This window comes from Doryrhamphus excisus, chromosome 19 (genome assembly GCF_030265055.1).
Source record: "Doryrhamphus excisus isolate RoL2022-K1 chromosome 19, RoL_Dexc_1.0, whole genome shotgun sequence".
NCBI lineage: Eukaryota > Metazoa > Chordata > Actinopteri > Syngnathiformes > Syngnathidae > Doryrhamphus > Doryrhamphus excisus.
This window is the reverse complement of record NC_080484.1, coordinates 5,873,695-5,899,238: the sequence shown is the minus strand read 5'-3', so window position 1 is coordinate 5,899,238 and position 25,544 is coordinate 5,873,695. Positions and strand designations below refer to the sequence as shown.

At 39.8% G+C, this 25,544-nt stretch overlaps 1 protein-coding gene across 2 annotated transcripts in view; it reads left to right on the top strand.

Moving 5' to 3' along the window:
- Window positions 1-326: 326 nt before the first annotated feature.
- The window catches only part of sardh (sarcosine dehydrogenase), a 49,808-nt gene continuing 24,590 nt past the window's right edge, over window positions 327-25,544 (top strand). The window contains exons 1-11 of one of the 2 annotated variants that reach the window (XM_058057353.1): window positions 327-464; window positions 3,956-4,151; window positions 4,326-4,462; window positions 4,684-4,862; window positions 6,112-6,291; window positions 6,433-6,556; window positions 7,807-7,907; window positions 10,048-10,152; window positions 14,576-14,705; window positions 14,817-14,903; window positions 25,203-25,293. In XM_058057353.1, the coding sequence (XP_057913336.1) occupies window positions 3,961-4,151; window positions 4,326-4,462; window positions 4,684-4,862; window positions 6,112-6,291; window positions 6,433-6,556; window positions 7,807-7,907; window positions 10,048-10,152; window positions 14,576-14,705; window positions 14,817-14,903; window positions 25,203-25,293 (1,325 nt within the window). In that variant the 5' untranslated portion in view covers window positions 327-464; window positions 3,956-3,960. Of the gene's footprint in view, window positions 471-3,955; window positions 4,152-4,325; window positions 4,463-4,683; window positions 4,863-6,111; window positions 6,292-6,432; window positions 6,557-7,806; window positions 7,908-10,047; window positions 10,153-14,575; window positions 14,706-14,816; window positions 14,904-25,202; window positions 25,294-25,544 lie in introns of both variants that reach the window. The other variant, XM_058057354.1, reaches the window with a different exon arrangement.

Here is a 25,544-nt window from a genome sequence, read left to right as displayed (position 1 = left end):
ATATAAATATTCAATAAAAAACATTATTTCCATGTATAAAAGCTAAAAAAAACTTAAAAATAATAACTGATGTATACATAATATATAATATATATAAAATCACAATACCCCCCCCCCAAAAAAAAAACTTAAAACCTTGACATGCGCCATAATAATAATTGAGAATTGATCCGTTTTAAAGTAGAAAAGTGAAAACAGTTTCTTTTCTTTTGTTTGACTAAATGTGTTTTTGTGTGCCAGGGGCAAGATGTGGACAAATGTTATAGCAACGTTGACCGGAAGCCACTTATATGGTAACACGCGGCTCATTCAAATAGAGGGGGCGTGGTCAGGAGAGTCCTGTCAGACGCAAGCTGAGTTTACCACCTCTCTCTCCCTCAGTGGCGAGTCAACGTGTTCGACTATTTGCCTTCAACTTCACCCCCCTTGGACTCCCCAATAAATAACCTACAGCGGAACCGACCGTAAGTGTGAGTCAGTTGTATAGTCATGCATACGTGTGTGTTTGCTTGTGGAAGTGTCGTAGCTGTTGCAGATATGTGGCGGCTAGCTAGCAAGCAGCCTGTCAGGCTTGTGTGTGTTTTTATAAAGGAAGTTGCTAATGTTTTTTTTAACCCGTCGAGGTTGAGCAAAAGCTGAGCGGAACATTCACGAGTGTGTCTCATGGTGGCGCCTTGATCGCTGCCGTGATTTTCAGCACACGGCGTGGAAACAGGCTGTAGACGATGTGCTTGGTCAATGATTGCTGTTCTGTTTGTCACTGGTGCAGCTTCACCGTAAAGAGGACCCCGAGGTCAGAGTTCACACTTGTTAGCGACACTCACCTTGTGTCTGGCTTGTGCTTTTTGTTTTTAATGAAACTTGCTAAATGGGTGCGAATTTACCAGCCATTAACCAGTAGTGTTTTTACACCCGTGTGTTGTTTTTAAATCATTCTATACAGTATTAGGGCCACGCTGGAAAAAAACAATCTGAGATTTGTGAATAAAGTTGTAAATTTACAAGAAAGATCTCGTAATATTACGTGAATAAAGTCATAAATGTACGAGGGTAAACTCCAAAAAGTAACTTAATGTAACAGGCATTGCCTGAGACAGCTATGAAAAGGGGGGACTTATGTGACCTTTGGCCTCGAGCATGTGCAGGGGGCGGGGTTAGGAAGGTGGAAGTGAAAAGGGCATGCTAGGCATGCTAATCTGTCTCTACGCAATACATACCCAGAACGTGGTAGAGTAAAACAATTCAACAATAATTACTGCTGTAAAAAATACAGTATGCGGCAACAACAAAGTTAAAGTGACACTTTCAACCGTGGAATCAATGTTTATTTATATTCCTGTCTGTAAAACATACTGCTAATATGAATGAGCTAGCAGGTGTCTTTCAATACACTCATTGACATCAAAATGGAAATGGTCTTGTTTCTAAAATGCAACCTTCATAAAGATTTGCAGAATGCTGTGAAATTTCTTTGTTTATTAGGAAAATTCCATATTCACAAATCCAGAGTGATGTTATGTAAGTCAAATATTTACCAGTTTTCTTCTGAACTGAAGATATATGAATCACTGAAGCTAATAATCAACAACAGAAAAGCAGTTAAAAACCTTTCATACGTTGGAGAACGTTCTAAAAACAATTCATATGAAGAACAAGCTTAAGTGACATGTTTTCTAATGTTTATTTTTTTGTTCTCATTTTCAAGCAATATCCCTCGCACATTCCTTTCTTTATTTACTTTTTCTTATGTTATTCTTCTAAGTTTGTAATAAAATATATATTAAAAAAAATGAATGCGCTAGCAGGTAGGCTAATACAGTAGTGAGGAGCAAAAGGTATAAAACCACTTTCCGCCGTTCTTTGCAAATCCGTAGTGTTTCCAAACATACCATTTAAACCTTGGGGGGTGTTTTAAATATAGGAAGCTGCTGCTTGCGTGCGAACGTCCATGCTGTTTTACTAGTATTTGTATGTGCCTCACAGCTTCCGCCCGTGTTCAATACAAAAGGCCAAATAATGATGCTGCATTCATGGCACCTGGGGAACAACATATGGGATAAAGTTGAACATGAATAAAATGGCGCTACCGATACCCACAAACGCATTGAGATGAATCTGGATTTCACCCGTCAATTGCATCCATACCCAGTGAAAGAGCCGATGCACTCGCATCACGCACATACAAATCAATGCATAGATTAATATCGATTATTTACCGCTGTCAACGTAGCTAGTGGCTAGTAGCCCCGTCTCCACAAAGATCCTGAATGAGATGTGAGACCACTCTCTCTGTTCATTCCACTTAAATTAGCAATTACCAACTTTGTACTGTTTCTCTTTTCTGTTCCTTTCTTCTTGCACCATGAGGCGTTCAGGCACACTCCTAATTGTGAGTGGTGTGCGTTAATTGTATTTTGTTTTTATTCACGTACCCCTAACTACAAGTGGCATACCCGACTTTAGGAACCTCGGAATAAAAGCTTGCCTAACGCAAGAGGAAAGTCCTGTTGCACATAATATTACGACTTTATTCTCTCAAATTTACTGTATGAATTTATTCTCTGAATATTATGATTACTATTATTATTATTATTATTATTATTGTTGTTGTTATGACTTTTTTCTTGTAAAATTACCACTTTTTTCTCGTAAATGTCTGAATTTGTTGTCATAATATGATGACTTTCTTTCTTGTAAATTATGTTTTTTTCTCAGAAAATTTACAACTTTATTGTCATAAATTCACATTATTGTCCGACTTTTTTTCTCATACATGATTTGTTTTTCAAATTGATGACTTTATTATCATAATATCAAACTTTCATTCATTTTCTAACGCTTATCCGTACAAGGGTTGCGGGTGTGCTGGAGCCTATCTTCGGTGCTGGAGCCTGTCTTCGGGTGAGCGGCGGGGTACACCCTGGACTGGTGGTCAGCCAATCACAGGGCACATATAGACAAACAACCATTCACACTCACATTCATACCTATGAATACCTATACAATTTGGAGTGGCCAATTAACCTAGCATGTTTTTGGAATGTGGGAGGAACCAGTACCCGGAGAAAACACACGCATGTACGGGGAGAACATGCAAACTCCACACAGAGATGGCCGAAGGTGTGATTGAATCCTAGCTGTGTGGCCTGCGCGCTAATGACTTGCCCATCAATTTAAATTACAACATTTTTGTCGTAAAATATACAGCTTTATTCTCATAAATGTACAACCTTATGAGTCTGACTTTTTTCTGTCAAATTCATGATTTTTTTTTTTTGGTCATAAATTTATGACTTTATTGTCATACATTTACAACTTTAGTAATTAGTAAATTTGGTAATGGTTTAATTTCATTTGAACATGCATCAGATTACAATTGAATGCATCCCATAATCAGTTCACAGTTCCACATGTCCAAAAGGAGTAGGAAGAAGCAAAGTTTATTAAATCCTACCCCTCCATCTGGTACTTTTACAATCAGTAACTGTTACATTTGTTCACTTCCTGCTTTCCTAATATAATTTAAGTTTTTTTAAAAACTTTTTTATAATTAAAAAAGAAATATTTATTTATTTTTTGACAACTTTTATGAATTTTACGGAAATCTCAGATTTTTTTTCAATGTGTCTCTAATACTCTGCTGTAAAAACGACTGTGGTTTCCAAAGAACACAAAATTCAAATCTATTATTTTTACTGCAGTTTTTGGGAAGTGGACAATTTTGTCATTAGGGTCAAATGTGTGATTAAATCAATAAGCAGCCAGTTGAATCAGTGTTGGAGTTAAAGTCTCCATAAGGATTCTGTTTTGTGCATGTAACGATATCACGTAATGCTTCACTTGGCCAAAGTCGACTTCAGATGTTGACAAAGCGATGACAGCAGCTACTAAGTTTAGCAGTTTAATGACTGACATTATATTCAAGTTTTTTTTTTTGTTCTGGAACCATCCTCAGGGGCCATGGCCTTCCTTGGGAGCACGGTTCGGCGCTTGGCGTCGGCAGCGACACGCCCCCCGCTCGCCACCCCACTGTGCCGTGCCAGTTCTCGAACCTACAGTTCAGAGCCCACCAAAGAGAAGAGCGTCCCCTATGAAAAGACGCTCAAGCAGGATGACGGCAGCTCTTCAGGTCCGACTAAACCATTACCAAGGTTGGTTGAATAAACAAATATGAATACCGAAACACTGCATATGGTACTAAAAAGAACAATATGCTGCTGTATGACCTCCATTGTTGTCCTTTGTTTATTATGCCACGTTACCATTTTTTTGTTTACTACTCTTATACCTTACCGTAGCGAGCTGAACTGAACTGTACCGCCTAGGTCGGCGGACGTTGTGGTAATCGGAGGAGGCAGCCTGGGCTGCCAGACTGTCTACCACCTCGCCAAAATGGGGCTGACCAACGTGGTTCTGCTGGAGAGGGACCGACTGACTGCCGGAACCACCTGGCACACTGCAGGTAATGGAGTGGACCTTCTCCTTTCCTTCCTGGTAAGCCTGCGTTCCCTAGAAAGGACAACAATAAACACAGTCAGCTAACCGTGTTGCTGCGGATGCTAAAGTAATCGACCCCACAGTAGACCCTAGCCAGTACTCGACCACTGGAAAAAGTCCTTCTAAGAACATACGAAGTGTACTCTCATGCTAAAATGGTGTCCGACGTATACGTATGTCCTCCAGGTCTCCTGTGGCAGCTGCGCCCGAGCGACGTCGAGGTGGAGCTGCTGGCCCACACCAGAAACGTGATCAGTAAAGACCTGGAGGAAGAGACGGGCCTCCACACCGGCTGGATCCAGAACGGAGGACTGTTCATTGCATCCAACAAGCAAAGGCTGGACGAGTACAAGCGTCTCATGTCGGTAAGGATAGCAAAGATAGCAATCCTAATCTACTTTCGCTTTCTATTTTGCTTATGCCCACGTCCGAGGATATCAATCCCCCAAAGCAGTGAACAGTAATAACGTCTCGTTGATTTGACTAGTGTGGGCGGGGCCATGCAGACGTCTTGAGACCCAGCACGCTTGGAAAAGTTGGGCCTACATCCGCATTGATTGGCGTGCAACATGAACGTGTCGTATAATAAAAGGCTGGCATCACAGTCATAGTTAATACTGCCATGCATTTACTTCGCCTTGGTTCCAATTTTCTACAAGAAAAGCTCTGATAAAACATTCCACTGTTCTCAAATATCTTAATTTTTATTTTTCTACACAAAATAAGATGAAAAATAAATAAACAAATCAAGAATAAAGAAAATCAATCAATCAGTAATAAATAAATAGAATAATAATAATAATAAAGGATATGAAAGTTTAATGTTAGTGCGGCCGCGCACGTTTGATATGGATGCTGTATGGTATCATGTACCCAAAAAAAAATATTACGTTTGATTAATGTTCATGTTAAAGGTTAAATAACTGTTAATAGTTTCCCTCCCTATCCGTGTGGAAGTGGTAAGTTTTTGGCTATTTAAGTTTAAAAGAAACAACTTGAACGCTACCGTTTAGGTCGCTAGCTCTCTAGTTTGCAAGTTAGCATGTGTCTCAAGACCCTGCAGTTGCGCAATATGTTGTAAATAAAAAGAGTATAAATGTGACTATAGTCGTGTTTTGTCATGTCTACAGGGCTCTAATAATGCTTTGTTCATTTTAATCTGAAAAAAATAATTTGTCTACCCACCAACTATATGTGGTTTCTTAAGTTTTTATTATTTGCCGTTATTTGCCGCGGCTGTTGTGGTTTAATTGGGCATATTTTAGCCCTAAAAATAATTCTGTGGACCAGTTCTTGGAGTCGTCAACAGAAACAGGTTCCACTGTGTCAGTTGTGGCTGTCGAGTTGCTTTATTTGTATTGGTAATTATGATATTAATTGATCCCTGGGAGAAAATTTTCTCTGCACCGTTGAGCTGTCTAATTGCGTAACATATTAAGGTAGCAGCTGCTTTGTTTGCCTTGATTATGCCAGGGGTCCGAAGTCCACGCCCTGGGTACATTACTTCCCCCCTCTCGGGGCGCTTCTTGCCCGTGTTATGTAATAAAACATGATTTATTCATCAATAGTCAATATTTTTGAATGTAAATTAGCACAGCCCTGTCTTCCATTTAGCTGGGTAAAGTGTACGGCATCGAATCCCACGTGCTGTCACCAGCCGAGACCAAGGACCTCTACCCCCTGATGAACGTCAACGACCTCTACGGGACGCTGTACGTGCCCAAAGATGGCACCATGGACCCAGCGGGCACCTGTACCACATTGAGCAGAGCGGCTTCAGCTCGGGGGGCCACGGTAAGTACAATTATACTACATATATACACATTTATCATGTCCATGGTGTCCGAACCCAGCGTTCAGTGGCATCCCAAACGTGAAAACGTCATTATCTGAAGCTTGGTTTAAGACGAGCTGCTTTGCACTTCCCCGACGCAGGTGATCGAGAACTGCCCCGTGACTGGCATCCAAGTGCGGGCGGACGACCTCGGGGTGAGGAGGGTCAAGGCAGTGGAGACGCCGCACGGCACCATCGAGACGCCGTGTGTGGTTAACTGTGCAGGTTGGTAATGTTATTTATTTTGTTGGTGGGGCGTACAAAGTATAGGGCCATTTCATGACAATATGAGTCAAGTCTGCCCTTGTTAACTGACTTTAATGTTCACGCCAGACTTTGTCCTTTTTCTCTGAAGTGTGAGGAAAACATCCACTGGGGGGCGACAGAAGACTTAATGCAGGGGTCAAACACGTTTGTGGCGTCACGGTCTCAGAGGGCCACTAAACCACTAAAATAAATAAAATAAATAAAATAAATAAAATAAATAATTTTTTTTTTTTCACACAATGCCACCAAACCTTCGTAAAAACAACCACATTTTTGACATAGCATACCATCTATATATTTTTAAAAGTAAAAAAAAATTGTTGGCTTATATGTGCCACATGAAATGATATGGTTGTCAAATCTGGCCCCCAGGCCTTGGGTTTGACACCTGTGTTTTGTGCAGCAGCTTGAAATTTTTTTTTTACATCAGCTATACAGTCATCCCTATGGAAGCCTTTTTCCGCCACTGGAAAAAAAAAATATCCCAATGGTAAATCGAAATAAAAACGAGATAGAAAGTCGAAATTACGAGATACCAACTGCACAGGTGCCGTCTTTTTCACAGTTGTCTTCGTCACTCTGCAAAATGGCTAGACAGTTGTGAACAGCCATATCTCTTTTTTTTTTTTTATTATTTCCATGCCTCAAAATTCTTTCCAATTAACGTTTGCTTGGTACAAGTCCATGTGAATTCACCAGCAAATGAAGTATTTCATCGCTTAAAGTACTTCTCAACGTACTCACAATCCATGTCTGAACAGGAGAGAAGAGCTGCTGCTGTGACTCTTCTATAAATCTCATTATTTCCACTTATTTAGCTCGTTATTTTGACTTTTTAGCTCGTTATTATGACTTTTTATCTCATTATTTTGACTTTTTATCACGTTATTTTTACTTTTTATGTCATAATTTTGACTTTTTATCTCATAATTTGGACTTACCGTTGGGATATATTTTTTTTTCAGTGGCGGAAACGGGCTTACATACATCCCTCCCCACTTAGCTGGTAATATTTTACAGCTTCACTTTATCACATAAAAAAAAAAATCACAATGTTTTGTGGTTGAACACCACATATTACTCAAATCAATGTATATCAGTTATTTTTTTAATTAAAAAAAATTATATAAAAAAAAGTTGTATATATTTATTAAAAACATTTTGTGGCTGTGACTTTGTACCATTGCTGTCCTGTGCTTGCGACGCAGGCGTCTGGGCCACCAAACTGGGGGAAATGGCCGGTGTGAGGGTGCCCCTCATCGCCATGCATCACGCCTACGTGGTGACTGAAAGAATCGAAGGCATTCAGGTCAGTCCGTCGTCGTGTCTTCACCGTTTTTAGGATATTTGATGTCCCAACTACTGTAGCATTGTAGTGCATGTGATGTTGCCTTTTAGTCCCAATAACCAGCAGGGGGCACTGTGGCCATTTAGTATGCAGTGCTGCTGTTAAGCTCTAATTGCATTTGGCTGGTATGTACTATATTTCAGACCTATGATGCTGTCATGTACTGCATGTCAAATGAGTGTGAGTGGCCAGTCAGTGGGCGCATGTGGAAGTGTGCTCATACTCCCGAGGCCTGAGGTGTTATGCATGCAGCTTAGGGAGCATTACTGCTTTGTCATACACACACACACACACACACACACACACATTGGATGAAAGTAGTGCTTTCTTTGTAATCACCACCGGGAGGCACTGGGAGCATTTCTTTCACTTTTTAATCATGAATTTATTGAACATTGTACTGTTTTTTTTGTTCAAAAATACATTTAATATTCCAATTTGGGATTTTTTTGAAGTGAACACTATAAATGTTGGCCAAGAAGAAATGGATGTAACTGAGTATATCAAATCATTTTCTAAACTTGAATAATGATTTGTAGTGCAAACAGTTAAGAAGCATATTGCGCAACACGGCAGCTACAGAACCGATGTTGTAATAGCATTAAGGAGCAAACTGCCGGCTCGGCATTAATATCACTGATGAGTTGAATGTATACGTCAGTACTATAAGCGTAGTATTTATAGGTTATCACATGGTTTGTCATCATGAGCTTATTATCACGTACCATTTAATCAAAAGACCATTTTGTTTCCAGAAAATGTTCAGTTTATTACATGTGTTATATCTAAACAGTGTAAACACAGGAAGTTTAGCTTTCGTTTTTCCATCATGTAACGAGTTGAATTTTGATTTGAGAGAATCAGGCTCGTATTCATCCCCATTTTCTTTTCTGATTGATAAAATAAACATAGACACGTATTTGTCTAACTCAGGCGGGGGAATACTTTCTACCATTCTTCGTTTGTTCTTGCAGTTGATGAGCCATTCAGAATAAAGCTTGAGGTCGCCCTTGGTTTTCCGACTTGTTTTGCATTTTTAGTTTTTTCGATCATTTCAAGAGTGTCCTCCTCATTAATGGTGATAAAACGTTCCATTTCTAATATTCTGTTATGTATATATATTTTCCCTATTTGTCTTTCGCCGGGAGTGTCAACCGCTGACATGTTGACGGAGCACAGACAGCAGCAAAACAAACGCTGTGTGTTCACGCTCGTGTGCTGTTCTCTGATTGGTTGTTTCACGGGCACAATACCAGAGCAGCGCGCTCTGAGTGGACAGCTACGGGGGCTGATACTGGACATGGTTAAACTCTATATTTTATCAGTATCACTGCCCTGGGCTTTGACACAGTATCATTTCGGCCTTTTCCCGTATCATTCATGGGCGCTTTCTAGGGTACAGGGACAATTAATACTGTAGTATGTGAGGTATAAGTATAATATAGTATAAGCCCTGCCTACACGCACAAACAAAACTTTAAATTATTGTTATTTATTCAAAATTATTTAAATTATTTGTACAAATTACTGTTTACGCTGTACATTGTTGTTCATATTTGATGTAATCTATTTATTCTCCACATTATTATTTATTATTACACGGGAGCCAGGCAACGACATTTCGTTGGCAATTTCACTGCTGTGTTATTGTCCAATGACAATAAAGAAAGTCTATGTCGTAGTGTGCATGGCTTTCACACCAGCTGCCTTTTAAAGCGTACATAGAGCTAGATGAAACTGCTGGAACTGTTATTTCAACACATTTTTATTTAAAAATGAGCTTCATGTTAGGGTTTGCATTGGTGTAAAAGTCCACTGCGTCCCACGGTGAGCTCTTCTATATTATTATAATATTATACAACACTAATGTAGCCTAATTGGGTTATAAAAGATGGAAAAATATGTATAAGCTGTAGAAAACTAAGAGTTGCAAAACAAGAAAAACACACATGGACAAAGTGGGTAAGATCAAGCTTTAGATTGAGATGTGAATAATTGAGGGTGAAGAGTTCTCGCCTGTAGCTGTTCTTCAAAAGATTTCATTAATAGCAGTACATTAAAGGAATAAAAAAAAAACATCAAATCAATGCCTTTTTTGCAGAATATGCCAAATGTGAGGGACCATGATGCATCGGTGTACCTCCGTCTCCAAGGTGATGCCCTCTCCGTGGGCGGATATGAACAGAACCCGATCTTCTGGGATGAGGTAAACGGTCTTATGCTATTTTATAATCCATTTCACGCTGATGAAAAGACCTTGGAAGCAAGTAGCATTGGGTTTGAACCATTTACTCTGTAAAGCAGGGGTCTCAAACTCAATTTACTTGGGGGCCACTGGAGCTAGGGTCTGGGCAAGGCTGGGCCACATCAGGTTTTCAAAAAAAAAATGCATTTATTAAAAACAGAAAAATATACAAACTTTTTCAGTGCTTTGGTTTCGATTTTCGACAATAGAAGCGCTGATAAAACGTTCCACTGTTCTCAAATATCTTAATTTTTATTTTTCTGCACAAAATAAGATGAAAAATAAACAAATCAAGAATAAAGAAAATCAATCAATCAGTAATAAATAAATATAATAATAATAATAAAACAGCAAATAAAAAATTATTATTTTAATAATTATTTTTAATAATATTTTCTGGGTACATGATACCATACAGCATCCATATCAAACTTGCGTGGGCCGCACTAACATTAAACTTTCATATCAAGGCGGAGGGGCCTCAAACTAGTGTCCTGCGGGCCACATTTGGCCCGCGGGCCGCGTGTTTGAGACCCCTGTTGTAAAGGGTCCCTGACATGATTTATTAATGTTGCTTAAACAAGTTATATATTATTTGTCATCATGTTCTGCATCGGAGTTCCATTTTTTGAAGCAAAAATTTTATTTATAGTTATTGCTAGCGTTGTCGCTATCATGGAATAGTGTTTAGAAGACATTTACTCTCTTCTGTGGTGACTTTGACGCCGTTCTTTTCATCTTGTATTACCGAATAGGATACTATTCTACACTATATACTATTCTATACTTTAAAAAAGGAATAGTATCCTTTTTCAGTGTGCGTTTATACTGTACTTAATAAGCCAAATGCTTATTGTAAAGGAGTTCCTTCATATCAACAACTACCTTTGCTACTAGTTTTTTCTTCAACTTTGAACCCTTCCGCTGATACAGCCGTGCATCTAATCTATGGCTAAAATTTAATCTTGTAATCTCCTTTACTTCAGAACCGCTACTGATACTGTGCCGCTCGCGAGTCAATGAGCAAACGGGAGCTCTTTCTTTGACAGGAGTCAACCACAAGCTACCGGTGCACTCGCAACAATCTTGTCAACTCACTGGAAATCCCAGGAGATAAACAGTATAACGACATAGCATACTTTACCTCAGAAATATACATAAAATGAAAAAACACAACATTTTTACGTTTCAGTCATCGCGTCTGAGCAACTCATGCATTAGGGTGCTGCGATGATGTCAGCCTCCCTCTGGGCTCTATACTCCAGACTCCCTCTGGACAGAGGCAGCATTCATTCATGTTTTTCTCTGTTAGAAATGATTCCCATAATATTTTGACATTATTCGTCTTTGTCAAAAATATTTAAATAAGTTGTTAAAATAGCGTTATTTTTCCTCATATTATGATAGCTTTTAGACAACTTAGTCTGTTCTATTGCTGTTTTTTTATTTTCTTGTTAAATGATATTTTTAGAGGGCCCCTAGGCTACGCTTGGGACACCCCTGGGTTGGGCAGATGGCTCCCCCTTGTGGACAGAGGCACCTTTCATTCATGTTTTTCTCTGTTAGAAATGATTCCCATAATATTTTGACATTATTTGTCTTTAAATAAAAAAGAAAAATAAAATAAAATAAAATAAATAATAGAAAAATAAAAAATATATTTAAATAAGTTGTTAAAATAGCGTTATTTTCCCTCATATTATGATAGCTTTTAAACAACTTATTCTGTTCTATTGCTGGTTTTTTTCATGTTAAATGATATTTTGGGCAGATGTACCTAACGGTTCCTGGTCTTTATACTTCTCATGAAATAAAGAATCAAGAAGTTGCAGCCGCACGGGGGCTTAAACATGGCGGCTGAATGGAAACGCTGCAAGTGTGATCCACTGGTCACCACTCTTGAACACACACTCCCTAAAAAGGACCCTAGTGCCCCCCCCCCCCCCCCCCCCCCCCCCCAGCCATTCCACCCGGTGAGCTTTTGATGGAAAGCCATTCCACAATTCCAGCAATGTTCCTGAGAAAGTTGCTGCGGTGGGAAAGGTCTTGTCATGACTCGGTGACTTTTGTGTCTTTGCGGCCTGTCTGTGCGCAGACTTGATTCATGCGTCATCTTTCATCCCTCTCTCTCTTTCCTCGGCTTTGATCGTTTCGTTGTGAGAAGGAGCGCGGAGATGAGAATTAGTAGACGACACGCATAGAGAGAGAGAGAGAGAGAGAGAGAGACGGGAGAAAAGAGGACGAAGTAAGGAGGATTGATGGCTCAGGAAGGATGTGGAGGAGCGTGCTGGATGGGACAAAGCAATCTCCACGCCAGCGTGTGCACTGCGTACCCACGCAGAACTCCTTGACGATGTAAAACCAGTGACCGGCACCTTGGATTTGCCATTCATATTCATATTCCTTCTAAAACCATGTGGAGTCAGACGCTGCTTAGAAAAGCTTTGGAAATCTCTTTTGAGGCCAACGTCTGCAACGTGCAATATCTCACATTTCAGCAAGTATTTTTTATGGTAGTATATCTCGTCAAGGGGCACAGCAGGGGGGGGTTCAACGTTTTTCCAGCGAGGGCCACATAGTGAAAAATGAAAGGATGCAACTTTGCAAGGTTGATGTTTTGTAAGGAAAAACTGCATCTCAGCTTTGGCATACAGATCAAAAAGCCCAATATTAGTCTCAGCTTTGACCACCCACCCCCCCTATTTTGGGTGTTGTTTTCTTTTTAAAGAATCTTTGAAAATTTTGTTTTTAGAATATTATGACTTTATTCACATAATAATCAAAATGTTTCCGAAACCAAATCTGAAAAAAACTTTGGTTATTATTATTATTATTATTATTATTATTATTATTATTATTATTATTATTATTATTATTATTATTATTATTATTATTATTATTATTATTATTATTATTATTATTATTATTATTATCATCATTATCATTATCATTATATATTTTTAAATAATTATTATATTATTTTTAATGATAATATTTAATGCTATTAATAATAGTTTATTTTATTATGTAATTATATTATTATTATCATTATATATTTTAAAATAATTATATTATTATTATTTCTAATAATAATACATACTATAACTATAATGAATACTATACTAATTTATTTTTACTGTGTATTATTATTATAATAATATATTTTTAATAATATTATATTATTATTATTATTTTTAATAATATTCAATACTATTAATAATTTATTTTATTATGTAATTTTATTATTATTAGCACGGAGTCTTGTATTTACATTTTCTTAAAGAATCTTTGAAAATTTAGTTTTTAGAATATTATGACTATTCACATAATAATCATAATGTTTCTGAAACCAAATCTGAAAAAAACTTTGCTTATTATTATTAATAATATTTTTTTAGAATTATATATATTTAAATAATAATATTCAATACTATTAATAATAATAATTGTTTATTTTATTATGTAATTTTATTATTATAAAATATTATTATTATTATTATTATTATTGGTATTATTATTAATAATAATAATATTTCAACTCTGCTACTAAATTGAATTATAATGAAATATTTCCTCGTGATGACGCAACTCCACAATAAAAGATGCCGCGTTTGATGCAGTTTTAAGCTGCAAAGATGGCCACAGGGGGGCAGAAGTGCATTTTATAAGAACTCTGCCTGCATCTGCACTGCAAACAGCAAGTGAAAAGCTCGGAGTCAGAGGGAATACATTCACACGCTTGTACGCAAATGTGTGCACGCACACAGTTCGTATCCATCCATTCATCCATCCATTTTCTATGCCGCTTATCCTCACCGGTGTTCATCTCCAAATGTGAAATTTGTAAATGGTTCATGGTGTTATATTTGTAATTAAATGGTTATTTTCATGTAAAATGATCTTTTTAACGATACCATTTGGTCTTCAGAGTTTGCCGAGGAAACAATCTGGCCCCTGGACGAATATAATTGATGACCCCAGTTTTAAAGCGTGCTAAGTGGAACTTGGTTAGTTGAACCCTGATAATGGAGAACTGCAGCATCAGTTGCCAGCTATTACAGATAATAATGACTGTGGTTTATTTTTAGTGGATAGTCAATATGTACATGGACTACTCTAAAGTCAGTGAGGACAGGATCGTCCCTTGAGAAGATATTCATGTGCCCAAAAGGAGATTTTAGTGACTGTTAGCGACTGAGCCAGATTAGAGGCAAAGGGAAGACTTGAGTCTTCAGACTTTAAAGTCACCAGTGACCTTCTTGTGGAGGCGATGAAAACTAAGCCTGGATGAGAACTCTTCACCTCTTTTGGCGTCTTGATGAAAACTTTCCCAGCCTGAGAAAGACTCGTTAAGTCATATCGTTTGTGATTTGGGATGTTGCAGGTTTCCGATAAGTTTGCCTTCAGCCTGTTTGACTTGGACTGGGATGTTTTCACGCAACATATCGAGGGTGCCATCAACAGAGTTCCTGTCCTGGAGCAGACTGGGATTAAATCCACGGTCTGTGGACCAGGTACATACAAGCACACACAGGTTTTGTTTTCATTTGGTTATCCAGTGACAAATAATGAGGAGTATGTGGGTTTTTTATGTTTTTTTTTTTTGTTGTTTTTTTTGTCCACAGAATCCTTCACAGCAGACCACAAACCGCTGATGGGAGAAGCTCCAGAGGTTCGAGGTTTCTTCTTGGGCTGTGGCTTCAACAGTGCTGGTAAGTTGTGGCGATAAACGGTAAAATGGCAGGGAAATTAAAATAAATTTCTAATTTTTTTTTTCTGCAAAAGCCTGGAAAAAATATATATATATACATAATATATAAAGGGCTGTCAATCGATTCAAATATTTTATTGCAATTAATTGAATTTAATCGCAGATAAAAATAAGTTTTTATCTACAATAAGTAGCGGAAATCTCTTTATAGCAAACGATTCACATTATATGTAAAAATATATCAATTTCAGAACTATGGGCCATTATTTAAACAATACAGTCAGCATGCATATTTTTGTATTACTATTTGCAGGGGTCTCAAACTCAATTTACCTGGGGGCCACTGGAGCTAAGGTCTGGGTGAGGCTGGGCCGCATCAGGTTAAAACAATAAATAAATAATAATAATAATAATAATAAACCAAATATATACGTGTGTATATATATATATATATATATATATATATATATATATATATATATATATATATAAAATAATTATATGAAATATTAATAAAAATATATATATAATATAACAGTCTTCAATGCTTCTGCTATACCCTCCACTTTTTCAGTGCTTTGGTTCTTTGGAAAAGCTCTGATAAAACATAACATAACAACATCTGATAAATTATTATAAATGATTATAAATTAATTTTTATTTATTCAATTATTAAATAATGTTTCATGTTAATTTTTATTTTTCGACACAAAATAAGATGGAAAAATAAATAAGCAAATCAAAAAACAAATGAAACAAGTGAAACAAATGAACAAATAAATTTTTATTTATTATTAAATTATTAAATAAACGTTTCATGTTATTTTTTTATTTTTCGACACAAAATAAGATGGAAAAATGAATAAGCAAATCAAAAAACAAATGAAACAAGTGAAACAAATGAAGAAATTTTTTTTTTAATTATTAAATTATTAAATAAATGTTTCATGTTATTTTTTATTTTTCGACACAAAATAAGATGGAAAAATAAATAAGCAAATCAAAACAAATGAAACAAATTAACAAATTAAACTTTCATATCAAGCCGGGGGCCTCAAACTAGTGTTTGAAACTCTGCTATTTGTCTTTATTATTAGCATATTAGCTCTTAAACTCGTCCACAAACGTTCAGCAAATACAAAATGTCAGCGAGTGAGACCTCTCACACTGACACTAACATGTTTTTGTTTATTAGTGTCAGCTTAAAATAAGATTTGTATGTAAGATTATTTATGATAGTGGTTTTTAAATTCGATGTTTAAATGTTTGTGAATAAAAAAAAAAGGCCATGACTTAAGGGTTGTCGCTTTTTATACAAGACTCTGCTGAATTTAAATTTGTAAATATCGTTTTCTATCGTAATACATCCCAAAAACACAATGATATATGCTCAGGTCCATATATCCCAACCCGAGGAAAAAAACATGGCTGCTCAATTTCCAATGAATTTGCATTACGTTCCGTGAAAAACTCCTTAGATAAACACCTCCCTGGGATTGTTTCTAAGCATTCCCAACAATTGCCACCACTTTGCAAGCCTTCTCATCCCTCCTAGCTGCCCCCACCCACATGCTTGGGTGGTAGCGTGCATACATGCAGCGTTATGTGTGCACCTAAACAACTGAAGGCAGCCTGAACTTGAACTTGCCTCGCTATTATCTCTGCACTCCCAACATCTTAAATGAATACCCCAGCAGCTTCATGGACGTGAGTCAGTCCATTACAGACACGCCAACAACAAATGTCGACAAGTCCAAGCCCCCTGTGGGAGTGGAAAGGTTAGTGGGTTTTTTATGACAAACACTTTGTACCTTACAGTTACATAATATTTAAAGAACCACGGGGCACCATTTTGCATTGCAGAGACAACTAGCTGCTCTGAGAGATTATGATGCGTTCAAGGCTGCTGGGAAATATCAGACTCGTAATGAAAACAAGTTTGTGCTGTTAAAATTGTCACTAGTGTTGTTTTAGTTTTGAGTTATCAAAGAATATTTTGATGGGTGAATTCAAATTCACCCAAATTAAAAGATAAATATAGTTTGTGCTGGTTAGTGCTGGGATATGCCTTTTAAAATGGTTGCTTGTGCTGTTTGAGTTCTCAAAGATAATTTTATAGGCCAATCTAAAATCACTGAGCACCCCATTTGCAGAATATTTGCAATCGTTTGTGCTGATTTGTGCTGTTAAAATGGTTGCTTGTGCTGTTTTTTAGAGGCCAGCATAAATTCCTCCAGCTCCCCCCAATTTGCTCCAAATTAAACTCATCGTTTGTGTTGGTTAGTGCTGATTTGTGCAGTTAAAATGGTTGCTTGTGCTGTTTTTTGTGTTTTCAAGAGGCCAGTATAAATTCCTCCAGCCCCCCCAAATTTGCTCCAAATTAAACTCATCATTTGTGTTGGTTAGTGCTGATTTGTGCAGTTAAAATGGTTGTTTGTGCTGTTTTGACTGAGAGTTTGATTGGCCAATCTGAAATCACCCAGGACCTAATTTGCTCCAAATAAACAAAAATTGTTGCAATCGTTTGTGCTGGTTAGTGCTGATTTGTGCTGTTAAAATGGTTGCTTGTGCTGGTTTTTGTGTTTTTAAAGATGGGTTTATAAGCCAGTATAAATTCCTCCAGCCCCCCCCAAATTTGCTCCAAATTAAACTCATCGTTTGTGTTGGTTAGTGCTGATTTGTGCAGTTAAAATGGTTGCTTGTGCTGTTTTTTGTGTTTTTAAAGATGGGTTTATAAGCCAGTATAAATTCTTTCAACCCCCCCACCCAAATTTGCTCCAAATTAAACTAACCGTTTGTGTTGGTTATAGCAGATTTGTGCAGTTAAAATGGTTGTCTGTGCTGTTTTGATTGAGAGTCTGAAATCACCCAGGACCTAATTTGCTCCAAATAAACACAAATTGTTGCAATCGTTTGTGCTGGTTAGCGCTGATTTGTGCTGTTAAAATGGTAGCTTCTTCTGTTTCTGTTTTTGTGATAATAAAGAAAATTTTATAGGCCAATCGAAATTCACAGAGCCCCCCCCCCCCCCCCCACCCCCCCCATTTTCTCCATATTAAATAAAAATAGTTGCAGTCGTTTGTGCTGATTAGTGCCAGTTTGTGCTGTTAAAATGCTCATGTGTGCTGTGTTCATTTGCTCAAAATAGTTTTACAGGCCAATGTGAATTTACCCAGTGCCCAGTTTTCTCCAAATTAAACACAATTAGTCGCCAATAGTCGAGTTATTAAAGATCATTTTTTCGGCCAATGTAAATTCACCTGCCGCCTCCAAATGTGGTCACAACAATTTGTGCTGGTTTGTGCCGTTCAAATAGTTGCTTGGCTGTTTTTGTTTGACTTACTTGTGCTCAAATTAAAAAATAATAATCACAATTGTTTGTCCTGTTAAAAAGGTAAATTGTGCTGTGGTTGTTTTATAAGCCAATCCAAGTTAAATTAATCCAGATTAATCCTACTTGTTGAGCGAAACCTCAAAATCAAATCATGCAGACAAACCAAGCCCACTAGAACAACACCACAGGTCAGCGGTACCACACAACATCAATCCAAAATCCACAGCATGTTTGACAGTGATGAGTGCCGCCAGCACGGGGGAGCTGTGGTTCACTGAGGAGAACCATGAATTCCAACATGGATGAATTTTTCATCTCCGGATAAAAAGCAAATGAAGCTTCCCTGCTTGGTCTGCTTCTTCTGTTTTTGACACAGCACATTTCACAAAAGCATAAATGTTTTTACGTAATCCCCATTCCCTGCCCCCCCCCACCCCCCTCTTCTGCCGCCGTCTCATCTCCCATCTCATCTCTTATCACGGCAAACACATTGACTCCACAACAGCGGCTTACTGGGCTGCAGGTTGGATAAGTGAGGAAAGCGCAAGGGGCAAAGTTCGGCGCCGACACCAAGCGCTTACTTTGGCGAGTTCGACGTGTTGCTAGGCAACCTTAAAAATGGCAGTCGTCGTGCACAGAGCCGATCTTAAGTGCTGTGACTTATTGTGACAATTACGGAGGTGTAATTGCTTTTAAGGACGATGTAGTTGCATCCACGTCACGATGGCAATAATAAGCACCTTCAGCGCTATCATGATGCATTTACTATGCTTTCACGGTTGCAGCAAAACAAACACCAAAAACACTTTGGTGGAGTATAAAGGCTGTCATATTTGGGGACAGAATAAAGTCAAACAGATAAAGTGGAACATACACTAAGCCAGTGGTGTACAAAGTGCGGCACGGGGACCATTTTCAGCACGCGGCTGACAATAAAATCCAAATATTACGTGAATAATGTCATAATTGTAAGAGGCCAGCCTCCAGCCACGCCCACTCCGCTGTGATTTGGTTCCACTCGGCTTGTACCCGGGCACGCCCATACAAGGAAGTCAACCCAAACTTCTTTCAGAGCTCATTTCCATATGCGCGAACCTAATTATCTGAAACTTTGGCGTCATTTAACACGGAAATACAACATTTATAGGTCAGAAACGTGGAAAACACATAATAGGTCCCCTTTAAGCAAAAAAAGTAATAAAAAGTAATAAAAAAAAGACTAATCACTAGGGTCGCAAGTATGCTGGAGCCTATCCCAGCTGTCTTGGGGCGAGATGCGGGGTACTCCCTGGACTGGTGGCCAGCCAATCAGTTATTATGTTATAATATATTTATTATGTTTAAGGTTTTTTTTTAGTTTTTATATATGGAAATAATGTTTTTTTTTGAATATATATATATATATATATAAATTTATTTTACTGCTTGACCAAAACCGCATTGTGGTTAACTGGTTAACAATAACTGGTGGCCAGCCAATCACAGGGCACATATAGACAAACAACAATTCCCACCCACATTCATACCTATGGACAATTTGGAGTGGCCTAACTCCCCCATGTTCTACTGCTGATTGCTAAAGGACGGATAAAGGTCTTTTTTTTTTGGTAAATTCCATGTTTACAGCCATTGAACACAATATTCTGTGTGCCTTGAAAGATCTTTGGAAATCAGCTCAAAGAAAGTCAATTTTGGGGGTTGGATTTAACCGTTGTGTTGATTTAAGCCAGGTGTGGGCAAACTACGGCGCGGGGGCCACATGCGGTCAACCAAGCGTTTGAATCCGGCCCGCCAGTTGCTTTCTAAGTATTTCAAATTTTAACATACAAACTGGCTACATGACTTGCAAGTCGGATGTGCATTCCTTCATTCATTTTCTACTGCTTATCCTCATGAGGGTCGCAGGGGGTGCTGGAGCCTATCACAGCTGTCTTCGGGCGAGAGGCGGGGTACACCCTGGACTGGTGGCCAGCCAATGACAAGGCCAAGTCGGATGTCTTATTCAGTAAAAGGGGACATGAAAATATAAAGCTGATAGTATAACACTTTCATTCATTCATTTTCTACCGCTTACCCTCACGAGGGTCGCGGGGGTGCTGGAGCCTATCCCAGCTGTCTTTGGGTGACAGGCGGGGTACACCCTGGACTGGCGGCCAGCCAATCACAGGGCACATATAGACAAACAACCATTCACACTCACATTCATACCTATGGACAATTTGGAGTCGCTAATTAACCTAGCATGTTTTTGGAATGTGGGAGGAAACCGGAGTACCCGGAGAAAACCCACGCATGCACGGGGAGAACATGCAAAGAGATGGCCGAGGGTGGAATTGAACCCTGGTCTCCTAGCTGTGAGGTCTGCGCGCTAACCACTCGACCTCCGTGCCGCCCCAGTATAACACTTTTACAGATAAAATTAGACAAAAAATTCAAGGAAAATTATAAGCATAAAATAGTGTGTGTGTTAAATCTATGTTCTGGCCCCCCGGGCAATTCTGTTAACTCAATGCGGCCCACGAGTCAAAATATTTGCCCACCCCTGATTTAAGTTCTACACAGGATAGTATTACAGGAGAACACGCTTGCTGTACTTTCGCCTGTTTACATTTTGTAATGCAAGAGGAGATCCAGGGCCCGGGACACACACACACACCAGTTCTGCCTGACAAGATACCCCTTTGTCCCCCTCCGTCAACGGCCATGAGGAGATCTATAAGATGTCGGGTGGATACATTTCACCCATCTACAACCGTGCATGTCTGGATTTGCATCAGCCATTTTCTTCCATTTGAATTGCAGAGCGTTGTAGTGTGGACGAGGTATTGCTAGTGTGTGTATTTCCAAAGCTTGGCTAAATTAGACACAGCTGGCCTGGTCGGCATGGTCCCATCAAGCTGTGCGCAGCCACAGGAAGTCATGCACGCTACAGCTGCGTATGGACTTGGGGTGCATGCCAAAGTGGGCAGCTTTACCAGGGAGGGGGTCGATAGAGCATGTTTTGTCATAATACTATGTCAAAATATTTCATTTAATTGCGTAATTGACTCTCAAGGATTCACGTAATGTAAATGGATGCTCAAGGAATCATTAGGGTGACCAAAAATCTGAACTGAACTGAAGTCGCGGTGTGTGACGTGCCCAATTTTACCGAGGATGGTTTCATGTTTTGCTTATTCTTTGTTTTTTTTGGCAACATCATTCACACAGCAGCCTCTCAGGGATTACGTCCAATCCGGTGGATTGGACAAGCACCCTGACACACTGGAGGGTTTATGTCTCACAGCTGACCTGGGAACACCTCAGTGTCCCTCAGTGAAATTGGACGATGCGGCTTGAGGCTGGTCTTGATTCTCCCGGCAGCACGGGACAAAGTGCATTCCATGTCGGGTAATACGGGGGTTGGCAACCCCTACGTGACACGACACAGCGCATTTGGACATGTCATGGTTTGTGTTGTGACACGATGACGCACATTTTTCGTTAAAAGGCATTTATTTTTACTAATCATGTGATCATCTAATGTGTATGCAGTTTTCAATGCCGCTTAGCCTCATTCATACCTATGGACAATTTAGAGGCTCCAATTAACCTAGCATGTTTTGGGAATGTGGGAGGAAACCGGAGTACCCGGAGAAAACCCACGCATGCACGGGGAGAACATGCAAAGCGGTCTTCCCCATTTTGTGGCCTACATGCTAACCACTCATCCACCGTGTGGCTCCTGTATTTTCACTGATGCTTCCACAGTAAGGAGATGAGATGGAAAGACACGGTAGATGACAAACGTTTACGTAGCAGTACAGTAACAGGGACACGGAGAGGATGCGGATAGCGTAGCGGCAAACAAGAAGCGCCGGCAAGTAGTCCTGACGTGCTGAGTGGAAGCACCAACACATGCAGATGCGTGCTGGTGCTCAGACGTCGCCGTGCTTATCTCGGGTGACATTTATCAGTGCCACCTCGTCCCGCTGCTTGTCCAAGTGTCTGGGGAGAACTTCATCACTTCCCTGCAAAAAAAAAAAAAAAAAAAAAGAATCCCTCCCATCTATCCACTCAGACGTCCACCTCCGGCCCAGGCCTGGAGTGATGGCGCCTGCAGATGTGTGAAGTGATCAGACATGGAGAGACGGGGAGAGAGATAGTGAGAGAGGGGGAAGGCCACTCTGCTCGTGTTGCTGCATATTGATGCTGGGTCGCAACACACACACACACATGTATGCAAATTGGCAAGACGGGAACACGAGTGGGGGCTGGGGAGGGGGGTTGCTTCAAGGGAAAAGCTCATTAACGCTGCAGTTTTGGAGCCAAGACGGCTCAAATATTAAATTAGTGTGAGCTAACTCACTGAATATCTGGCTGCATTCACACGTTTGAGTTTTGGGACGCCGGGCAGGACCAAAATTGCCCCAAAAATAATACAGTGATACCTCGATATTAGTGGTTATTGATTCCAAAACTACGAGAACGGAGGAAATGTTTCCTACAGGAAATCTAATTCTAAATGAGGAATGTTTGCCGTTTGTTGATGTGGACTTGAATTGGATGGTGTTTCGTGTTTTGGCCCCATGGTGTGTTATTTTGTTGCTAACACGTAGGGACTCCATTGTGTGGAATGATGCAGTTTAGGTCAAACAGATTAGTTATGGAGACTATACCGTAGTCTCCAGCCCCGCCCCGCCCCGCCCCGCTTTTAGCCTTGTTTTAGCTCTGAATTAATGTTTGGATATTGTATTTTAATGCATTGTTTACTCTGTTTTTATTTAACTCTATTTTTATTTCTTTTTTCTCTACTGTAAAGCGTCTCTGAGTACTCTGAAAAGCGCTATACAAATACATGTATTATTATTATTATGATTGTTTATTATTATTCATTCATTCATTCGCGGGGGTGCTGGAGCCTATCCCAGCTGTCTTCGGCGAGAGGCGGGGTGCACCCTGGACTGGTGGCCAGCCAATCACAGGGCACATATAGACAAACAACCATTCACACTCACATTCATACCTGTGGCCAATTAACCTAGCATGTTTTTGGAATGTGGGAGGAAACCGGAGTACCCGGAGAAAACCCACGCATGCACGGGGAGAACATGCAAACTCCACACAGAGATGGCCGAGGGTGGAATTGATCCCTGGTCTCCTAGCTGTGAGGTCTGTGCGCTAACTACTCGCCCGCCGTGCAGTCGTATTTAAATATAATTTATATTACATTATTATTATTATATCAGGGGTGGGCAAACTACGGCCCAGGGGCCACACGCTGCCCACCAAGCGTTTGAATCCAGTCTGCCAGTTGCTTTCTATGTATTTCAACTTTTAACATACAAGCTGGCAACATGATTTGCAAGTCGGATGTCTTATTCAGTTAAAAAAAAAAATCGTAATTAGATGTGGTACGGTGGTCTAGGGGTTAGCGCGCAGACCTCACAGCTAGGAGACCAGGGTTCAATCCCACCCTCGGGCATCTCTGTGTGGAGTTTGCATGTTCTCCCCGTGCATGCGTGGGTTTTCTCCGGGTACTCCGGTTTCCTCCCACATTCCAAAAACATGCTAGGTTAATTGGCGACTCCAAATTGTCCATAGTTATGAATGTGAGTGTGAATGGTTGTTTGTCTATATGTGCTCTGTGATTGGCTGGCGACCAGTCCATGGTGTACCCCGCCTTACGCCCGAAGACAGCTGGGATAGGCTCCAGCACCCCCGCGACCCTCGTGAGGAAAAGTGGTAGAAAATGAATGAATGAATGAATTAGATGTGGTGGGGCTGCACAGGGGTCAAGTGGTTAGCATTCAGACAGCAGTTTTCTCCGGGTACTCCGGTTTCCTCCCCCATTTCAAAAACATGCTAGGTTAATTGGCCACTCCAAATTGTCCATAGGTATGAATGTGAGTGTGAATGGTTGTTTGTTGGTTGGAAACCAAATCATGCAAAATCTGTGAAGTCCTACTCTGTGTGCACTTTGATGCGGCATACTGGTATTTGTAACACAGCACCAAACGTCCTTATTGCCCGTTACGCCTCCTGACACGCAGAGCAGCAAAGAAGGTCCTCATTTATGGTCTGTTCCGCTAGCTAGCTTAGAGTTTTCATGTCTTCCTCAACCGTGCAACGTCAGTTGGTCTTGGGTCGCTCCTCCCCTGTCCGGTGAAGGGATGCAATCTTGTTTTCGAAGGCAGTGATTGTTAGAAATCGTCAGGTGCGCCGTGAGGGGCGCCACTTTGTGGAAAAACCGACAGATCTTCCTTATAGGCTCTTTGTGTGGAACACTGACAGCTTTTGGATGGACGGAACGCATTTCTGGTACAACTGGACTTGGTCTTGATTCTGTCCCGTGGAGACTTACGATGTTGTTTAGGCTCCTGAAGGCGGTCCTAGCTTTGTTGATTCTGTTTTGGATGTCACTGTGTGCGCCTCCGTCTTGTTTTACAATACGAGATACAAGATAAGTGAACTCGTCCGTTGCTGGTAGGGCATCACCATAAACACGGATTGGTCTTGGGTCCGAGAAGTTTAAGGTCATGACTTCAGATTTCTTCTGGTGTATTTTCAAGCTAAATTGTTGTGTAAAATAGTGTTGTCTTGCATATGTTGGTGATTGTGTGAAAGTAGGGCCAGATCATCAGCCAAGGGGCCAAAGTCAGCGCCATAAAGAACATATTCATAAAGTAAGGACTTGATTAGGCAGTTTTGGTAACATATTACGTCACATAACTCAAGTATTTTTTTTCTAATTTTCTCTCAAATATTTATCATGTCTGCAGGATATTTTGCCGTCACTTGAACACGGGTTGGTGTCTTCGCTGAGTGTTGCACTCGTTTGTTTGGTGCGTACCAGAGACAGGGTGATTGCGTTCACGCTCGACCAAACCCAGCACCTCAGCAGAGCACCGAGGACCTTTTCAACCCAGGCAAACACAAGTCGTTAATTCCTGTATTGATGTCTTGTCTTGTGTGTTTTTATGGCAGGTATGATGCTCGGCGGTGGTTGTGGCCGAGAGCTGGCTTACTGGATCATCCATGGACGCCCTGAGAAGGACATGTACGGATATGACATCAGGTACTTGGTCTTAAATCCAATCTACTGGCATCATATGGAGCTAAGGCCATCTGCTTTATACCTGCTAGAGCCTACTTCTATTTATAATGAGCAAAGGGGTAGGGTTCAGGATGACGTACAATTTTACTGGGATATTCACATAAATAATAGTAAAAAAAAAAAAAAAGGCAGTAATCCCTCGTTTACCGTAGTTAGTTTCTTCCAGACTACACCACATTTCCCCAAAGTAGCAACCTGTTTATAATCACATT